This window comes from Triticum dicoccoides, chromosome 4B (genome assembly GCF_002162155.2).
Source record: "Triticum dicoccoides isolate Atlit2015 ecotype Zavitan chromosome 4B, WEW_v2.0, whole genome shotgun sequence".
In the NCBI taxonomy this organism is placed as follows: Eukaryota; Viridiplantae; Streptophyta; class Magnoliopsida; order Poales; family Poaceae; genus Triticum; species Triticum dicoccoides.
Genome location: NC_041387.1, coordinates 258753337 through 258775174, shown reverse-complemented (window position 1 = coordinate 258775174; position 21838 = coordinate 258753337). Strand labels below are relative to the sequence as shown.

The 21838-nt window shown below is 44.5% G+C and overlaps 1 protein-coding gene across 4 annotated transcripts; it reads left to right on the top strand.

The window, feature by feature from the left end:
* Positions 1 to 4555: 4555 nt before the first annotated feature.
* LOC119295933 (E3 ubiquitin-protein ligase RHF2A-like) lies at positions 4556 to 19659 on the top strand. Of its 4 annotated transcripts, none has more exons than XM_037574356.1 (9): positions 4556 to 4705; positions 5903 to 6069; positions 6151 to 6197; positions 7352 to 7414; positions 7929 to 8037; positions 8139 to 8524; positions 8596 to 8706; positions 8788 to 9155; positions 19264 to 19659. In XM_037574356.1, the coding sequence occupies exons 2-8, from the start codon at positions 5929 to 5931 to the stop codon at positions 9098 to 9100; spliced, it is 1170 nt and encodes a 389-aa protein (XP_037430253.1). In that variant the 5' UTR covers positions 4556 to 4705; positions 5903 to 5928; the 3' UTR covers positions 9101 to 9155; positions 19264 to 19659. The 4 variants fall into 4 exon arrangements, with proteins under 4 accessions (XP_037430253.1, XP_037430255.1, XP_037430254.1 ...); XM_037574358.1 differs by having other exon boundaries at positions 4582 to 4705; positions 5910 to 6069; XM_037574357.1 differs by having other exon boundaries at positions 4677 to 4815.
* Positions 19660 to 21838: the final 2179 nt, after the last annotated feature.

Genomic DNA, 21838 nt, shown 5'->3' with positions numbered 1-21838 from the left:
CGCTTGCCAGTTTGCCACGGTACACGAAGAGGCGCCCCGGCCTACACATCCGTTCGGAAATACTAGTAGAAAAGGACTCGTCGTCGTCTCACTGACATGTTGGAATGGGACCACATGTCAACGAAACATGGTGTGTAATTTCTCGTGCAAAATGCGATCTGGTTGTTTCTAGAGTAAAAAAAGGAGGTACTAGTACTTACTGTGGGAAAGATGAAGTGATGGTTGATTCGCCCGAGCAACTTATTACTGTGGGAATATGGGAGTACCAGAAGATTCAAGGAACAGAGAAATGATGGTTGCTTCGTTCGAGCAACTTACTGTGGCGAAGGTGGGGCTCTGTGATTTGACTGCTCACTAGTCATTACTACTGCGGTGCAACGACCGGGGTGAATCTTCCCCTGAAGTTGTGTTGTGCACTCGATATTGTTGCATGGCAGGTGGAGCCGGATGAAGGGTGTCCAATATGCTGTGCACTCAGTATTGCTGCATGTTGAATTGTTTTTGGCATTGCTATCAATCCTTCAGGATTTGTTTATATGTACGCATAATTTTAATGAAATTGTGATGTGATGCTATGAAGGTTTCAACTTTGGTTCCCGTAGGAAAAAATGTTTCAACTTAGGATTCATGTGTATTGCCTCGAGACTATCTTGTTACAACATTCCATCAAATACAAATGAAACTACCATGGCTACCAAGGCTAATGCATCTCAATGGTTCGCAGATCAGCGCCAATATTCACATCACAACTGAAGACAAAGTTGTATAAGGTTCATTTAGTTCGGAGCTACGACCTAGAAGATATGAGCAAAACGAGTTAAACATGGCATTGATGCAAAATGCATTCAAACATCAAGCAAACACTCTCAAAACATGGATGCAACATGATAAGATGAAACTACATGCACAATCAAGCAAGTTTCATATAGAGCATGCTCAAAACGGAGCAACGGTGCAACACATACACTCCAAACAAGTTATAACAACAATCTGCCCAAAACAGCAAGTAGGCATGATGCAAACATCAAAACAACATGCTACAGGAATCTTATGAGCACAAACTTGACATGCACTTCATGTACATATAACATACTTCAAATATCATTAAAGGTTCAGGTTCATAGGCATCAAGATTAAACCAATATGACCAATGCAAAATGCAACTTTATAACACAGCAGCATATGCATGAGCAGAGTTAATATGATGGCAACTTGAGAGCAAGAAAGAGACAAGCTACGGCAAGTAAACATAGCAACCAAGGGCATGGCATCAAAGTAAACATAACAAAGAGCTAATAACATCCTGGCATCATAAACATATGGCTCATGGATTAGTGGGAACCAACATGCCAAGATTGAAAGTTGAAACAGTTTCAGCAAGTGTAAAACAGCAACATTGTGATGGCATGTTTGCAAGCATGGAACAGAGGCATATGACATCCAAAATTGGCAAACATGGCAGTTAAACAAAGTACTCATATCATACTTCAAAACATGTAATTGGAGTATCTCCAAAAGATGCATGGATCACTCAATAACAACCTCACAACAAGGCATCATGAAGTTAACAGGAATCTGGAACATTATATAAGCATGTTCATGGCAATGAAAACATATCCTACAAGACATATATAGGACATCACGAGGCATGGCATGATAGAGCATAGCATAGACAACAAAACATCTCAAGTAAGCATCTCCACATTATGCATGGATTAGTTGGTAGCATCAAGCAAACATGGCAACATGATATAGCAGTTTCAGCATTGACATAAAGTTAACAGCATGTGGCCCACTTCACAAGCTTGATGCACTCACTACAGGGCATATAAAAATACATGGATTGCACTCCTATAAATATGGCATAAAGATGCTCCTAAAACATATAGACATCATGCTCATAAGATGCACACGCAAAATGCAACAAAAATGACAAATCAACAAGTTACAACAGTTTTCAGTAGTTAACAACAACATGCACTTTTGCAACATGGATTAAGATATCAAGATGCACCATAACATGAATGCAAAGCACACCACCGTGTAGAGCATGAAGAGCAGAACATGTGCATATCAAGATCATCATTATAGCATCAACAAGGACAAAGTTGTGGCACTCACAAAAGGCATACATGATGTTAGCAAACAACAGATTTCAGCAGTTTATATCATTTAGCAGTTTTGCAACGAGGATTAAGGCATCAATATGAATAGTAACATGCATACAAACTAGACCATCATGAAGAGCACTCTGGGATGAACATTTTGATATATTATGCACGCAAAACGGAGCACTAAGCATCAAGTTATGGCATGTCAAACATATGCACATGATGTTGAAAACCTGGGACACGGGCAATTTCTCACCTCGCAGAAAACGGGACGGGGGATCCCGCGGGACGAAGCGGTGCAGCGGGGCCGTGTCATTTTGTTCAATGGACGACGCGGTCTAGGGACGGCGGCGTCCTGGCGCGGTGGTGGAGGAGGTCCGGCCATGGCGGGACGGAGCTCGCCGACGGCGGGGTCCGGCGACCGGCGGCGAGGTCCGACGGCGGCGGAGCGGGTTGGTGCGCGGGGCGCGGCAGTGGGCTCGCACGGGCCCGCGATGGGCCTAGCGGGCCGCGACGATGGTGGGGAGCCGGAGGGGCGACGTGGCAGGCGGGGATTGGGCGCGGAGGCGGCGGTTGTTGAGGTGGCGGCCTCTAATTGGCCGGGCGACGTGGCTGGCGGCGGTGGACGCGTCCGGCGGCGGGCGGACATGTCCGGCGGGCGAAAGGGTGGTTTTGATCTAGGGTTTGCCCGAAATTTCGGGGGAGGGGACTAATTTATAGGTAGAGGGAGCTAGGAGAGTCCAAATGAGGTGCAATTTTCGCCCACACGATCGTGATCGAACGGCGGAAAGCATGAAGGGGAGTTAGATGGGCTAGGTGGGCTGTTTGGGGGGGTGTTGGGCTACAAAGAGAGAGGGGCTTTGGTTAACTCGGTTAACCGTTGGAGCATCAAACGACCTCCAAATGGAACGAAATTTGACGGGCGGTCCAACGGTGATATACCAAGGCCACTCGGCAAATCTCGGCCCATTCTGAGAACGTTTTTCAGCGGCTCACAAAACCAAGGACTGGGAGGTGCCGCGGCGCGTGGGAGTGTGGTTGGGCTCAAGACGGACAACGGAGAGAACCGGGAGGACCCGAACGGATGCAAGTTTTGAAAAACATGTAGAAGAAATGCAGATGATAACATGGCAAGATGCAACACGCAAACAAATGACATGGCAATGACGGCGGGTAACTGAAAGACACCTGGCGCATCGGATTCGGGGTGTTACATAAGACTTCTCACATGTCCTCAATAACAAAAGTAATTACTCACAAAACATATTCATGCTCAAGATCAGAGGGGTATGGAATAGCTTAATTGATCTAAACATATAATCTTCCATCAAATAAACCAACTAGTATCAATTACAAGATGTAATGAACACTACTAGTCACCCACAGGTACCAATATAAGGTTTTGATACAAAGACTGAACACAAGAGATGAACTAATGTTTTGAGATGACATGGTGCTGTTGAAGATGTTGATGAAGATTGGCCCTCCCATGATGAGAGGGTTGTTGGTGATGACGGTGGCTTCAATATCCCCGGTGGAATCGCTTCGCTGGAGAGTAAAAGTGCTCCTGTCCAAGTTCCGCCTCGAGACGGTGGCGCTAAGTCCTGAAAGTCCTCTCTTGATTTTTTCTAGGGCAAATGGGCTTACATACCAGAAGATGGGCGCCGAAGGCTGGTCAGGGAGCCCACTACCACCGGGGCACGCCTGGGGGAGGGGGATAGGCGCGCGCTGGTGCCTAGTGGGCACCTGGGTGGCCCCCTCTGCTATTTCTTTTCTCTAATTTCTTTTATATATTTCAAAATAAATCTCTTTAAAATTTCAGCTTATTTGGAAATGTGCAGACTAGGCATATCTGACATACTTTTTCAGATCTAGAATCCAACTGTCAGTAATCCCCCACTTTGTATAAATCTTACATATTATAAGAGAAAAGACATTAGAATTACTTCACAAAAGTGTTATATTGAATGTAAACACTATAAATGACAGTAGGAAAATATGATGCAAAATGGACGTATCATGTTCCTTTGTATTTCCAGTGAATCTATATAATAAATATAATAGATTTTACGAAAAAATACCGCTGACGCGACTGACACCTTGGATCCATGCCCACCCGCGAAACAAAAACACTCTTACCGACCACCGTCTCGAACCACCTACCCTGCAACGCCCACCGATGCGCAACGTGAACTGGCGAACAAGCGGTCAAGGCGTACTTAAAATGGGACGCACTTACCTCATTATCGAGACCTTCCAATCCCCCTTCTTACCGCGGTCGTACCGGTACTCCATAACACTTGGCTAACCCCACACGTCAGTGGTTTATGGTGAGGTCATGCGCGTCAGAGGGCGCGCAAACCCCGAAGTGAGGTGGTCATAGGAGTGGGGCCCATTGGTAAGGTGGGGGCCGAGCGGAGATGAAGCACGCGTTTGTTGGCAATAGCTTTCTCCTCCTTTCCTCCCCTTTTCCCCACTGTCTCGCTCATACAGAGACGAGAGAGAAAGCGAGAGGGAGACAGAGGGTTCCGTGCTCATCCACGCATCGAATCGGGTCGACCCTCAGGCGTCTCGTCGGCGCCCTGTCCTGCCCGGTAAGATCAGGAGGACCCTCGCCGAGCTAGCCCGCGCCCCCCACCTTTTTTGTTCGTCGCGATCGTGATCGGACGGCGAGCCATCCCCGATTCGGGGTTGTGAACAGTCGGTAAACATCTCGGCTGCTAGGCTTTGCTTCTGCGGTGTTCAGCGCGGGGTTTGGATGTGGGGAAATTCCAGGCGATGTGCTAGGTAGCTGGTGTTTTTGAGTTTAGTTGGGTTTTTGGTTCGAACTGCGAATCGGGGTTCGATTAGCGGATAATTGGCGCTTTCTCTCAACGATATGTAGCGTATTTTGTTTGGCAGTCTGGCATTTTTTATTTTAACCTAATTTTCCGCTGCGAGTTGACAGGGTATCTTGGATCATGATTAGAGACGTTTGAGCTCACTAAGTGCTTAATGCGATGCAAATTTCGTCGGTTGTGTTGTTGCTTTACATTTGATTTGATCTCAGTGAGGGGTTATAAATAAATTTGCGACAAGTGCAACTGATTGAGCCACCACTTACTAAATAGCGGTCCTCTTTCTCTTGCCGGTGCGTGATCACTGATGACATAATGTTAAGTAATGACTTCTGTGGTCCTTCTGTTTTGCTAATTGGATGAGTTAGACTATCCCAATAAATGGTGCCAATTTTAGATGAGGTTCTTTAGCATTTTGTAACAGAATTATTTATGCAATGTCTCAGTACATGGAAAACATACTTTTCTGTACTTCTTTCACCTTTCGGATGCTTGATGGTTCAGCTCGTTTCGAATGCTTTACTGTAAGCTGGTAATCCTAGCATATAATTGTTACTTTCTTTGCCTATTTGGCTTTCTAGTATAACCAGGGACAACATAGTTTGATCTAAAACTTGTTCAATTCTTATTATGTAACTAAATATAGCCCGTTTAACTTGAAATGGAACACGGTGGCCTGTGAATTGGATGTTGTTATGCGGATTTAGATTGGTTTTTTGACTGGTATAACATTTAATGTAGTGTTCTACTTTACACAGTCTCATTAAAAATATTGGCACCATTTGCTTTTGGATTCGGTTTGTATATCACCACTTTTTTTCTGTTGTTGCTAAATCTGTTATGAACTGGTTTCGTATGTCAGAGTGAGCATGTTCACTCTCATCTCTATGTTATTAGTGCTATGATGTTTTGAAGTGTTAACTTTGTGCCTTTATTTTTACATCCATTTTCTAGATTCCAGGGCTGTTTTTTCCTTTGCAATGGCATCTGGAACTGATGAGAAAGCCAAGATGGAGAGTTTGACATCGCCTGCAGCCTTTGTAGAGGGTGGGGTCCAGGATGCATGTGATGATGCATGTAGCATTTGTCTTGAGGCTTTCTGTGAGAGTGATCCTTCCACAGTAAGATGTCATTTCTTTCGGTTATTTTGTTTGCTCAGAGGTCAGCTTCTAACCGTTTTGTTACGATTTCTTCTTTTCCAGTTGACAGGTTGCAAACATGAGTTCCATCTCCAATGCATTCTTGAATGGTATGATACTGACTTTAATATGCAGCTCATGACTTGTGGCCACCTTATATATTTTTGTTGTGCGCTCTGTACCTATTTCCATCTGGAACTCATATGGCTCCTGAATCTAATGGTTAATAGAACTATGAAATCTGCTCGTCTTCTGTTAAATTCAAGTTTTGATTTAAAATAGACTTTACTCTTCCCTTCGTAAAAAAGGTTTTATGTGAACCATACATATATCTCTAAGTTGACCTAGTAGGTTACCCATTTTTTGACATGCATGCTAGATGAGCTAGATAGACTGTTATTGTTTTCTTCTGGTACGCTTTAGGTCAGTTGTTCGGTTTGCAGTTGCTGGATTGGCCAGCTTGAGTCTGATTAATTGTTCTTTTCCTGTCCCTAAAAATCATGTTTTTTACTTAGTAGCGTTCTGCTGGTGGCTTGTTCCAGTACTGTTTTCCTGGGTGCAAATCCTATATGATTTGCTTGTGTATTGGCAATAGTACTTCATCGAATTATTGAGATGTCCGCCTGTACATGTCTTCACTGTTTTCAAGGACATATATTTTTATCATCGATTTTGGACGTTGTATGTTAACAATCTTAAAGATACATTGTTGAAGTATTTTTTGACTACCAATCTACTGATATTCTTTTCATGTGGCTAATTTTTATACCGTACTTAACTTTTTTGCGGTCGAAAATGAACAACATAACTACATGCATACTATAACTCCATAACTGCTTGTTTTCATTAATGGATGATTACACAACTGTAACTTACCTTTCACATATTTTGTATGTATCATAAGTATGAGGTGTACATGCCTACAAGGTTTGCAACACTTCTGCTGATCTTGCAATATGCCAAATATAATTTGATACTATAGCTAGTGAAATTTTATACTCCCTCCGTAACTTAATATAAGACGTTTTTTTTACACTGCCATAGTGTCAAAAAATGTCTTACATTTAGTTACAGAGGTGGTACTTCATTGGAAGCTACTGGGGAATTTACTGGAAAACTATTTCACTTGAAAAGTCCCCTTGGGATGTTCTACAGTTTAATTGAGCGTGTATAGAACTGCTTTGACATGGCTATTGCTTGGACTGTTTTTTCCCTATTCAAATATTTGTGCATTATACATTAATGATCGGTAGTATTTTTGTAGGTGTCAAAGAAGTTCTCAGTGCCCTATGTGCTGGCAGCCTGTCAGTATGAAGGATCCTACCAGGCAAGTGCTGGAAATATATATTGATATTCATTGGATATTCAAATGCCAAACATGTTGTTCAACACGTACTCCCTCCGTCCCATATTAGGGCTCCTTTGATTCAAAGGAATTCTATAGGATTTCTGGAGGATTGAAATCCTTAAGAATTTTTCCTATGTTGGTCCTTTGATTCATAGGATTGGATCCCATAGGAATTTTTCCTATGGAATCTTTTGTACTACATTTCATAGGAAATCTAACATCCACTCCAATCTCTTTTTACAATTCCTTTGCTTTTCCTGTGCCATCAAACACTCCATGCTAATTCTGTAGGATTCATGTGTGCATGCCACTCTAACCCTATACTTTTCCTATTCCTACGATTTGAAAATCCTGCGAATCAAAGAGGGCCTAATTGATGCTCAAACGGATGTATCTAGTACTGAAATAGTGCTAGATACATCCATTTGAGCGTCAATTAATATGGGACGGAGGGAGTAGAATTTTTCTAACTATGGCTGTACTAATATCTCAGTCAAGAGCTTCTGGAGGCAGTAGAGCGGGAGAGGAATATAAGAACCAATCAAACTCGAAATACGACTATATTTCATCATTCTGCTCTTGGTGATTTCGAAGTGCAGCATGTATGTATTCTGGAACTAATTGTTGTGACATATTTCTTCTGCTTTGACCAGTGAAGTGCTTTTTCTTATGTTATCCTAATTCAAATGGTGATCGTGTGCAGTTACCTGTTGTTGCTAATGATGCTGAAATTGAAGAGCGTATACTGCAACACCTAGCTGCTGCTGCAGCAATGGGAAGGTCACACCAACATGGTAGAAGAGAGGGGCAGAGGAACCGATCTGGCTCTCATGGCAGCCCACAGTTCTTGGTTTTCTCTGCACATCCAAATACTCCTGCTGGCTCTGTTTCATCATCTTCTGCTCAGGGTGAAGGTGCTGACGACTTGAGGATTCTTGTTCCCAGAGTTGGTGACTTACCACCACATGCTAATCCCATTGAAGAAGCAGGCAACCAAAGTCCGGGGGTCCTTACCTACGATGCTGAACAAGATGCTGTTGTTTCATCTGGAAATAGTACCCCCGTATCCAGTCCTAGGTTTTTCAACAGGTAAACTGAGCTATACAGCCTATGCTAATATTTTTGGTGATCAAATTATGTGATGATTCTGCTGTTATCAGGAGACATTCCTCTGGACAATCAACTCCAGTAGGTAATGACAGGGCTGGGCCATCAGATGTTCAGTCTTTCTCAGATTCTCTAAAGTTGCGCTTAAATGCTGTCTCCTCGAAGTACGTAAATTTATTTGGACGTATTCCTTATAATTTAATAAATATTTTTCTCAAAGCTGCTTAACCTTGTATGCAATTCAGGTACAAAGAATCTATTACAAAAAGTACTCGAGGGTGGAAGGAGAGGCTTTTTTCACGTAACTCATCTGTGTCTGATCTTGGTTCTGAAGTGAGACGCGAAGTTAATAATGGAATTGCATCTGTATCGAGGATGATGGAGCGTTTGGAAACTAGAGGAAGTGGTAGACCAAGCTATAGCCCAACAACATCTACTTCTGAAGTTTGTCTCACTACAGAACCAAGCAATGAGAGGGTTACTGAAAGTAACTCTAATACTACTACGAGTACTAGCAACACTTCTACCCCTTGTGTGACCATGTCTGGTTCAAATTAGTGCATGCTACTCTTTCTGAAGAAGGCCTGCATGTTCCCATTCTTCATCTTCAAAGGTATTACATCTTTCTACCGAAAAAATGTTGGTTGTGAACTTGTGATCTATGTTGCTATACCTGTGAATTATTTTGATTATGCTATTTATCTTAAGGTAGTAGAAGATAACAACAATATATCCAACTGACTGTCTTGCGTTAGATTATATTATTTATCTTAAGGTAGTACTCCCTCCGTCCGGGTTTATTAGGCCTCTTAGCATCACAAGCATGTCCCTTTTTATAAGGCCTCGCTTTGGAAAGGTGCATGCGTGCAACCATTTCATTGGTTGCCTTGAAAGCCATTGTTGTTGGTGCCATGAATGGGAAATTAATACACTTCATGCGTGCTTTTTCATTGGCTGCATGCATGTGAGAGAGTGCATTGAGAGTGGAATTGAAGAATTTATGTGAGCAAATTATTATGTGTCTTGGTCTAAGAGAAGTTGTCTTTAGGCCTAATAAACCCGGACGGAGGGAGTAGAAGATAACAACAATATATCCAACTGACTGTCTTGCCTTACTAATGCGATAGTTTAGTGCTAACTTAGGTTATAAAGCCTGAGCGCAAAAGCGCTAATTCTATGCTCTAGTTAGACACCATGCGCACGACCAACCAACCTCTTGCCACCTTATGGTAAAAGCTTTGCTAATTGTAGTAAAAAAAATCTCAGAGTTTGTTACCACTAATGAATGGAGAAACTCCCAATGGTAAAAGGACGCGATTTTCCAGTGAAACAAAGGGGGGCACGTTATGATTGTGCCCCCCTTTGTTTTTAGAAGTACCTTAAGATAATCGCGTCCTTTTACCAGTGAAACAAAGGGGGCACGTTATGATTGTGAAAAAAAGTACATAATGTGCCCACCTTTGTTTTTAGAAGTACCTTAAGATAATTGCGTCCAGTGAAACAAAGTCCCTTTGTTTTTATTTTTACAGAAAACCCCCTACAATTCGTGGTAATGAACCTGCAATTCACTTTTAAGTGACAAACATTTTGTTTTTTTGCATTTTTATAGGAAACACCATGCCTTTTATGGTAATTAACCCGCAATCCATCGAGAGCAAATGCTTTTTTGAAATATTCATATCTTTTAAACCCTAACTCCAATTTTAACATGCTATATATGAAATTTGATTAGAAAAAATATGTGCAATCTGAATATGATTTCATTTTATCTCTTAACCATTTTTAAAATGCTATTTAGAGCGAAACCTTGATCAGTAGCGCACGATCCGTCTTTCTTTCGTACCAGTGCCGATCTGGATTGCAAATGAACACCTCGACAAATAAAATTGGAGACGAAAGAAACCATCGATAACCACACATGCACACCTTGCCAAAACCTAGCAAGGGAAAAAAATATTCTCATCTTATGCCGAGAGAGAGACGACTTAGGATTGACCACTTTCAAACACGATGTGGTTCTGTAAGCACTAAGGTCATCGTAGGCAAGAATGAGACGGGGGACAAACGGCAAAACAGATGGAATGTCATGTTGAAATAAAGAACATGGACCTATTGGGGTCTTGACTCAGGATTATTGGGTTAGGGGCATGTGGTATCTTTTTCTCCCGTTGCAACACACGAGCTCTTCTGCTAATTACACAGAAATCGGTAAAAGAAAGTAAGATATGAGTAATTTTACATTTGTATGTAGTATGTACATTTTATACACCCCCCCCCCCTCGATCCATATTAATTGTCACTGTACCTTTTTCAATCGACACATGTGTTATTACCTTCTCTTTCACTTTTGACGTAAGACAAAATTTACGTGATGAAAAAATGTAGTGTAGTGATGTAATAAAAGAGCAAAGAAATTATTCTTCACCCTGGGTGATGAATAGTCTGACCCATTATGTGCGTGCGCGCATTTTTACTTAAGCTACGCGCCGGCCGCTCCTAATCAGGAGTCATGCCACAAGCCAGGTTGTTTGAGGGTAACGGCATGTGGAAGAAAAAGTAACACATTTAATATTATTACTATGTGTTTGCCCGCTACGTCCTGATCTTCGGTCACTATTCATTGGCAGTAATATATTAAGTATGGATGGTAATGAACCTAAGTTTTTTACTAGGCACTGACATATCAAAGATTTTATCCCTGGACATTGCCAGTAATAGAATAAGTATAGATAGTAATGGACCATTGGCAGTAATATATTAACTATGGATGGTAATGAAACCTAAGTTTTTTTACTAGGCACTGACATATCGAAGGTTTCATCCTTAAACATTGCCAGTAATAGAATAAGTATAGATAGTAATGGACCTAGGCTTCTTACAACTGGCAGTAATATATTAAGTATGGATGATAATGAACCTAGGTTTTTTTACTAGGCACTGACATATCGAAAACATTACTAGTAATAGAATAACTATAGATAGTAATGGACCTAGGATTTTTATCGTTGGCAGTAATATATTAAGTAAGGATAGTAATGAACCTAGATTTTTTACCAGGCATCCCAAAGTGGGTGGAGTAGTTTTGGTCGTAATGTCGTTACGGTCGATTTTTTTCTCCACGATCGCGTGCACGCCATTGCACCTGGTTAGCGTGTCTGGCTACTTAGCGCACCGGCTGGCTCGAAGTGGCCGGAGCGTACGATAGCCACCATGCGCGCAGGCATACTTTAGCAAGCCATCGAGCCGTACCTAGATTAGGAAAAAAAAGTAACTGCATGTGCACCCCTCCGCAGATCCAACCCACCCCACGTGGTTCCACACTTTCTTTTGATCGTAAGTGGCAAGCCACATGTAGTAATTTGCATTGTATGTGTTACTACAGCCTGAAACTTTTCAACTTTACGGTGATCTGCCATGTGAAAAATCCCTACATTACTTGAAAAAAAATCGCTCAATTACTTTAGCAAATACTCTCGCTTTACCATTGGAGAACTCTTATTACTACTAATTCTCATTACATTTACTAGGACAATTGTCCAGACAGTAACGGTTATGATGGTTGATTACTATATTCCATAGTTTTTTAATGGAAGCGGACACTTATAAAACTAGATCGGGCAGCAGTAACGTAATAAATTCTTTTACTATGTTTCCTATTGTTCATTACTATGTCATATGTGCGCGGATCGTGAACGAGGGGGAGGCAATAGTAATGAAATTAATATCGTTACTAGGTTTCCCACTAAATTTACTACTAGGTGGAAGAAAAATACGCGAGGTTCGATGGTTCCTTGATTACAGAGGCGAGGGAGTGGTGCGCGTAGTCTGACCGGAGCGCACGATTAGCAACTTTGCGCTCAGGCGCACTTTAGCACAGCCATATATATATACCTGCTAAAGTACTCCTGAGCGCATTATAAGCTAGCGTGCGCTCCGGCCACCCAACCCAACCAGCCATCGGCGGGCTAATTAGCCTGACCGAACCATCTATTCCCCTGTTCCGTGAGTGGTTGGACCGGGTGGAAAATCCATCGTAATTAATTAACAGAAAGTAGTAATGGAGATAGACATGCGGGGCGGAGATGACTCGCATGGCTGTAGTAACAGAAATCCATCGTAACGTGTTAATGGAATGTAGTAATTGATCATTTCATTACGCCGTTCCGCATAAATCTAGCTATCCATGATTAGGTGTAGTAATGTGTTAATGGAATGCAGTAACAGAGTGAAGGGAACATAGTAATGTTCTAATATCTATTACCATCAAGAGTCGTGTGGCTGTAGTAATGCAAATTAAATTTGTTACTATATTCACTAGTGTTTTTACCTTCATTTGCTAAAGCATGGGAGAATAATCCATCGTAACAAGTTAATGGCATGTAGTAATGGACCATGTTCATTGGGCCTCTCCGCATAATTTCCGCATAATCTAGCTATACACGATTAGGAAAATTCGCATGTAGTAATGAGTTAATGGAATGTAGTAACAGATTGAAGAGAACATAGTAATTTAGTAATGTATATTATCATCATTTTTCTCTTTTACGAGGTTTCTTCACTTTTCAGTATCATGCCTACATGGTAATGCTACTTTCAATATATGATAAACCAATTACTAGATGATCTTTTATTTACGATTAGAGGATCTAGTAGTGGTTAGTGGTAAGAGGCGTGGGTCTTAGTGCCACGCGTGGCATCCGCAAAGCATTTATCTCGTTACTGTATACTGTTTTTCTACTGTGATTAAATAGCAAACAGAGATGCAGGGCAGGAGTGAGACGCAAGGGAGCGGTAACAAAAATTAAACCCGTTACGATATTTGCCAGTTGCTTTTACCATCATTTTCTCTAGTATGGCGGAGGTGTGGCTTCCCAGCCCGAGCGGCTCACTGAGCGACCGGCGCGTACAATTAGATGTTTTGTGTGTGTGTGTGTGTGTGTGTGTATACATATATATATATATATGCGGTTTCAGTACTACTAGGCATGAGGACGAGGAGTTAGCCTTGATGGACAGGTGGTGCCTCCGAAGGACACCTTTCGATATTTGAGGTCAGTGCTTCAGAAGGATGGGGATATCGATGAGGATGTGAACCATCAAATCAAAGCTGGATGGATGAAGTGGGGCCAAGCTTGTGGCTTCTCTGTAACAAGAGAGTGCCACAAAAGCTAAAAGGCAAGTTCTATAGGATGGCGATTGGACCCGCAATGTTGTATGGCGCTGAGTGTTGGCTGACCAAAAGACGACATGTTGAACAGTTAGGTGTGACGGAGATGCGCATGTTGAGATGGATGTGTGGCCACACAAGGATGGACCGGGTCCGGAATGATGATATATGAGATAGAGTTGGGGTAGCATTGATTGAAGAGAAGTTTGCTCAACATCGTTTGAGATGGTTTGGGCATATTCAGCGCAGGCCTCCAAAAGCTCCAGTGCATAGCGGACGGCTAAAGCGTGCTGATAATTTCAAGAGAGGTCGGGGTAGACTGAACTTGACATGGGAAGAGTTCGTAAAGAGAGATCTGAAGGATTGGAGTATCACCAAAGAACTAGCCATGGACAGAGGTGCGTGGAAGCTTGCTATCTAGGTTCCAGAACCATGAGTTGGTTGCGTGATCTTATGGGTTTCACCTCTAGCCTAACCCAACTTTTTTGGGACTAAAGGCTTTGTTGTTGTTGTTGTTGTACATTCTCACATACAATATACCTCTTAGACAAATGTCTTTATCATTTCCAATATACCTTATTAATTATTCACTCTCACATAAAAATTATGGTCAGAGCCCTTAGTCTACGCAGTATACCGGTTTTATGTACAAAAGCAGTTTATGTGTAAATAATTGAATGGAATTTTTTATGGAGGTCACTTGGGGTACTTAGAGCATCTCCAACAGGTGATGAAAAATGTGGTGATGTAAAAACTCATATAGGGTAGGGGAATTTTTTTTACATCACCAAGATGGTTGTTGCTTTAACGGTGATGTCAAAGTGGCACCCTAAAAATGATCACTTGATCATGCATTCCACATTTTGAAATTTCAAACTTTGGTTCAACATTGAACATTTCAAACAATATAATTCAACAACACTAGGATAAACCGGAATACTACCGCCATAGTACTACAGTAGATCATCAGAAATCATTACGCCTGGTACTTGATGAGTTCTTCGTTGTCCTCCTCGTTGTCAAGGTCAATCACCCCTTGTGGTCCGTCAGAGAGGCCTGCCCTGGGTCATTGCCATTTGATGGCTTGACCTCCTCATCGGGGACATAGTACCCCCACCATCTTGAGCTCTTTGAACATCCCATCGATGTTGTTGGTGATTTTGTGATCCATCTCGTCTTCCTTGACCTTCTCCTTGGCGAAGAGTTGAAGCTCTGCCTCCACAAGGTACGGATTTCGTCTTCGCAAATTCCATGACACCCTACCCCTTTCCTCGGCAATTCGATGTGCCTCGCTAAGGCGATGTGCCTTTCTCCTTGCGGGAAATAATCTGCATCTCGGGGGCGAGGAAGTGCGCCTCCTCGGCTTTTGCAACGCCGGGGAAGTTCAGGTTGGCCTGGCTCTGGCCGAGCCACATATGCCGCCTTCCGCATGTGATTTCAGCGGCGTAGTGCCTCGACTGCCACAGCCGAATGCTACTGTACAGGGTGGCGTTCACGGCCGGGCGGTGGTGTGGCAGCGGCGTGCGCAACGGCATCTTGATTGCTGGCCCTTAGCTGCTACAGCTGAGCCCTGCGCAGCAGCCTGTCCCTAGGGCAACTTGAGCGGCGGTGGCGTAGATCGGCGGAGGTGGATGGCGTGGCCCCCATGTTCCCCTTTTGCTAGATCTGGTCGTAGCTCCAATGTCCCCCTTTTGCTAGATCTATTTCCCGAGTGGATGGTGTGGTTTGCCTGGACAATTCCAGACTTAATGTCATGCTGCTCTTGTCCATCTCACGTTCTTCTTGTTCATTAATTTTATTGAAGCAAGCTTCTTTGCTTTTACATCCAATGAAGTCTTGTTTGCTGTACTTGTATTCATCAATTTGTGAGCCAACATTGGGAGAGAGACACTTTGATGATGTTTTTACTAGGCAAAGAAGACTTCTTCTAGGCAAGAACACTTTGATGTGCAGTATAATTTTTAGATTCGCAAACAAGCATGGGTACAAAAAGTGGAGATGGCCATTTACAAGTTTGTGTTCTTGATGACAGATTCAGAAGTTCACTGGGATATTTCTATCTCAGTACCGTACAGATAATCATAGAGCAGATTTTTTTTCCGGAAAAAAACCTTAGAGCAGATTTTGACTCTTGTTTTCTGCATTTCCTAATATTTTTTACATGAACAGAAATATTTGTTTCATGCATTCCGCAATGTAATACCGAAAAAGGCTTTAGATAAAGCAAACCGTCAGAGAGCACACATACATAATCAAGTCCACACACACGCACACACCCAAGTCTCACGATCAAGTACAAAGGTTCTGCTGAGGGCACAGCTCAACAAGCCCAGAAATAAAAAAGGACAGAACATGCCGGACGAAGATGTCGCCTAGTCTGGCTCCGGCGGAGGCGGCGGGGGCGGTGGCGACAGGCGAACGGCCATCGATCGGAGGTCGGCGATGAAGGCTGAGATGGCGTCGCAGTCCAGGGGGCGGCTAAGCGGCCGCCAAAGCTGCAAGAAACCCGAGAGTTTGAAGAGAGCGTCAGTAGACCGACGAAGAGGAGTGCGCTGAATCACTAGCTTATTGCGGACAGTCCAGAGGATCCAGGCGAGGACCCCAATCTCAAGCCACCTAATGTGGCGAGAAGTCGCGGGGGACATCTGGAGTTCGGCAAATAAGTCCGGGAAGTTGGTGTGGCACCAATCTCCACCGACCGCTTCGCGAAAACAGCTCCAAAGGAACTGGGCGGAAACGCAGGAGAAGAAAATGTGGTTCGAGTCTTCGGAACCGCGGGCATATGCCAGTACCCGGGCCATTGCGCTTGCGCACCTCCACCCTGGACGGGATCTGACTGCGAATCCATTGCCACATGAAGATGCGGATCTTCAGAGGCAGGCGGATGGACCAAACCATCGAAAGAGGGAGGGGGGCGGCAGATGGGGCGATGGCCAGGTATAGCGACTTGGTGGAGAATTGGCCTGAAGGCTCAAGGCGCCATCGCACCAGGTCAGGGCCACCATCCACCAACGGTTTGTGGAGAGCAACACAGTCAAGCAACTCACGCCAGGCGGCGGATTCCATGGGGCCAAAGGCCCGCCGGAAAGCAAGGCGCCCTAAGTCAAGAAGGGCCCTATCAACAGAAATCACGGGGTCGACGGAGATGGAGAAGAGGCCAGGGAAGCGAGCCGTGAAGGGGGTGTCTCCGGCCCAACGATCAAACCAGAACAGCGTCGAAGCTCCAGAGCCCACCGAGATGGAGGTCCCGATACGGAGAACCGGAAGAAGCTGGACGATCGACTGCCAGAACTGAGAGCCTCCAGACTTTTGGCAAAAGGCGAGTGGCTGTCCGCGCAAGTATTTGTTCCGGATGATGTCAAGCCAAAGACCACCGTGCCCTTGCGAGATTCGCCAAAGCCAGCGGGAGAGGAGGGCAATATTCATCCGTTTAGAGCACATGATGCCAAGGCTACCTTGCTCCCGGGGCTTGCAAATGTCAGGCCAACTGACCATATGATACTTTTGCTTATCATTGTCGCCCGCCCAGTAAAAGCGGGACTGGATCTTGGCAATCTCCTTGTGAAGGGTCTCGTGGAGGCTGTAGAAGCTCATGAGAAACAAGAGGAGGCTGGAGAGGGAAGAGTTGATGAGGATAGTTCGGGCTGCTTTGGACAGCCACCTCCCCTGCCAGGGCTCGACGCGCGTTTGGAGCTTGGCCACGGAGGGGCGCAAGTCCGCGACGGTTAGCCGGGAGTCACTAATCGGCGTCCCCAATTAGGTTGTGGGGAAGGAGCCCATGCGGCAATTATGCCTGTTGGCGATGGCCAAAGACTCAGCGGGGGAGTATCCCATCGCCATCACATCACTCTTGTCGAAGTTGATCTTGAGGCCCGACATCTGTTGGAAGCAGAGAAGGAGGAACTTGAGGTTGGAGATATCAGTCTCCGAGCCTTCAACCATGATGATAGTGTCGTCAGCATACTGGAGAATGGATATCCCGGAGCCACCGGCGAGGTGGGGAGTAATCCCACGAATATGGCCAGCGGCTTTCGCCTTATCAAGGATGGATGCCAGCGCGTCCACGACCATATTGAACAAGAACGGGGAAAATGGGTCGCCTTGTCTGACCCCACATAGGGTGGGGAAGAAAGGGCCAATCTCATCGTTTATGTTCACGGCCGTGCGACCGCAAGTGACCATTTGCATGACACGTGTGATCCACCGGTCGTCAAAACCCTTCCGAAGAAGGACCACCCGAAGGAAGGGCCAGCTAACCGTGTCGTAAGCCTTATGGAAGTCAATCTTCAGAAAAACCGCCTTGAGGTTTTTGGAGCGGACCTCGTGGAGGACTTCATGAAGGACTAGGACCCCATCCAGGATGTAACGACCCTTAATGAAAGCCGACTGGTTGGGATACGTCACACGGTCGGCCAGCAGGGTCACCCTATTGGCGTACCCTTTAGCCAGGATCCGGAAGATCACGTTAATGACCGTGATCGGTCGAAATTGACGAATGTCGGACGCCCCAGGAACCTTTGGGATGAGAGAGATGATCCCGTAGTTGAGGCGTCCGAGATCAATGGAGCCAACGTAGAACTCGTCGAAGATAGCCATGACCTCCGGTTTAATCACGTTCCAGAAGGTCTGGAAGAATTTAACAGGGAGGCCATCCGGTCCAGGCGCCGAGGAGGAATTCATGTCCTTGATGGCATCCCAGACCTCCTGCTCGGAGAAGGGGGCCGTAAGGGCCGCGTTCTCCGCCTGAGACACCAATTGGGAGCCGGCCCAACAATCGGGGGCAAGAGAGAGGCCGCTCCTAGGAGCGGCAGAGAATAAGGATCTATAGAATTCGCAATGTAATAAGCTGAGCTCAGGGGTCTGAATGCATAATGTGTCATCCAAACCCACCTTCATCCATTTGTACCTTACGATTACCATCCGATCGCCCAAATGTCCCGATCTCATGATCACATCTGAAGCCCTGATCTCACATCCGATCGCCCAAATGTCCCGATCTCATGATCACATCTGAAGCCCTGATCTCATTCTAGTCTCCCTGGTGGTATGAGGAGCGGGAGGGGGAGTATGTACTCAGAGGAGTATATATGCATGTCATTTTGCATACAAGGAAATTAGATAGTATGAGTTGGCTGAGGTAACAAGTATGAGCAGTATGTGGTTAAGTAGAAATAATAAGTTAATAACCTTTTGCGTCTCCTTTAGGGATGCCAAGCCCAAATAAAGTATATCCAAAGTCAATCCTATGTTAATCTCAAATTAAAATCACACTACATTGAGCTTTATGCTGCGTTTGGCACTGCGGTGGATTATCATAATCCCATTTGCTCAAACCTGCCTTTGCCTATTGTAGTGTTCGTTTGACTCGCTTTTGCTTACTTTGCTGCTAATTTTCCACAACAGATTATAGAATAGGCACAACAAAATAAGTACGCATGGGGAGCTTTTGTGGGCGCCTGCTTGCATCCGTTGTTTTCCTTAGTTCAACTGGTTACTCATGTAGAATTCAGTTTTTTATCTCGACTAACAAATGGAAGGATTGTGGCATTCCCAGGTATAGGCAGGTGGCATACCTGAAACTCCAACGACATGATGATGCCGTGTCAACTGTTGCATAAATCACCTCCAGAAAATCTGAATTTGATGTATTGGTTTTGATGAAAGGGCAGTGGGCCTGAGGTATTGCCTAGGAAGTCAATTTAATTTCCTGTTTCATCTCTGTAACTAAAAAAAAATAAATCCTTCCGAGACTTCTGTTTACTGGTATAAATATTGGATGTGGTAGTTTCCATAGCAGGCCTAATCCTGACAAATACGACTCGTACAGCTAAGAGTTTGATGCTGTTGCACGACTATTATATTAAAAATTGTATGCCTGTTCGATGCACTGACATTGATGTCTCGGTAAACAAACTGATGCAAGAAGGCACACTGAGTTTTGTTATCTTAGGATGAGTTTGTTATCTTATGGCGTGTTTGGTTATTGGCATCAAATTTGGCCGTTTTGCATCATGTTTTGCATCATGTTTTGTTGCATGCAATCGATTGCTTGCATCAGGGTAGCAACTTCCCCATCGGTGTTTGGTTGCCTGCCTTTCATGATTTTTGGCTGGGCTGATGCAGTAGGTTGTGTTTGGTAGCACACATTTGGCCTGATGTTGTGAGCTTACCGGCTACCATCCTAATCAGTGTTGTCATAACATCAAAACAACAATAATAATAAACACACAATCATTGATCACACGATAACATCAAGACCACAATACTAATAAACACAATAATAATAAACTGGATGAAGAACTGCAGCCTTGGGTATTTCATGCTTGCTCTTCTCTTTGAATACCAATTTAGAGTAATCATCTTTCATCTCCCTAATCTTAGTTCCTTCGTAACAGTAGTTTTTGTAACCATTCACTTGTTCATGGCATTGTAGACTCATGGAACCATCCTTGTGCACCACATACCACTCATCTACTAGGGTAGAAGAACAAGATTTATACAAGTAGGACAAGCAACATAAGTTGAGAAGAACATAATGAACATAACTATGCGCGATTCATATGCCTAAAGGCATCGCAAGTTCATCTCACCTACTATGGTGTCATCCCACCATTACATCAAAAAGAGGGTGTAACCTTGCCACCGTAAGTTTACTATCACCATGAGGTATACCACCTCATCAAAAATATAAAAGCCCTACCTACCGGAAAATATACGTCGTCGTCATCATCATCATCATGCATGCCATCACCACCAAACCTCTGCACTAGTACTAGTGCTTGCACAACGAGAGTACCCTATGCCACGCTTCCATCCCAACAAAGCCAAGACACTGTGACTTGTTGTCCAGGAGGTGACTAAGAGCCACCCTGTAACAATCAAGATGGGAATGGGCCGGCCCAGACCTGGCCTTGGACCTGGCCCGTGGCCTCAAGGCCAATTTTAAGGGGCCACGGGTCGACCCATTCTGACTAAATCCCGTGGCCTCGCTGGCCCATTGGGTACCCCAGGGCCAACCCAAAATTCAGCTAGAATTACACACAACATTACACTAATGCACAACCATACAAAAACTGAATGTACACAATCATACATATGGATCAATTCTCAGCATGGAAGATTCATCTCAATCAGAGAACAATACAAGGGAATTCTCCACAATCACTTATGCAGATTTAAGCAATCTCAACTTCAAACACAAATCCTAGCTACTAATCAATTTTGCAGAAAATAACATGTGCACAGCCACTGCAGCTACGTGTGCAAGACGCAAGAAATCAACATAAATCCTACTAGCTACTAATCCTAGCTAGCAAGAAATTGCACAGCCGCTGCTACACAGCTACAGCCCGAACAGGAGTACAGGAAGCAAAAAATTGCACAGCGCTGCAGCTAGCCAGCTACCTGTGCTTGGCGACAGGGATGGAGAGCTCGACGGCGACCGGGACGGCGAGCTTGAGGCGCACCAGCGTGAGGAACGCCGGCGGCGGCAGAGATGGCCAGGGCCGGGCGGCGGCAGAGACGGTCGTGGGCGGCCGGTGGCAGAGACGGTCGGGGGCGGCCGAGGGCGGAAGAGATTGGTCGAGGGCGCCGCAGAGATGGACTAGGACGTAGCTCTCATCTGGGTCGACCCGTGTGATCCATCGGGTCAGATGGTGCCGGCTCCACTGACCCGTCTACTGCTTAAGGCCAACCTGCCTGGCCCATTGGCCTCGAGATTTTGGGCCGGGTCAGTGACCCAGCGGGCCGACCCGGCCCATTCCCATCTTGATGTAACAACCTGAGACTGATGCTCAAGTTGCCTTCCATGTTTTTTGTGATAACTGCGTTAATTATTTGTTTGTTGCATTCATTATCGCATCATTCGCATTGCATTGGTACCCCGCAGCTGTCATTTTACAAAACTTGTATCCATTCGTAGTTGTCGGTTCTCGTCGTTGACCATTCTGAGACCATTCACACTTGCACACGCCTGTTGCATCACTTAAGTAATAGTTTTGTAAGTAGGAACAAGCGTTCTTGAAATGGATTCAAAGTTGGCGCGCGGTCTTGTTATATTGTAGGTAGATAGCCTATCAAATTTCGTTGCATTCGAAGGTCGTTTGATACCCAACGGATAAACTATAGCG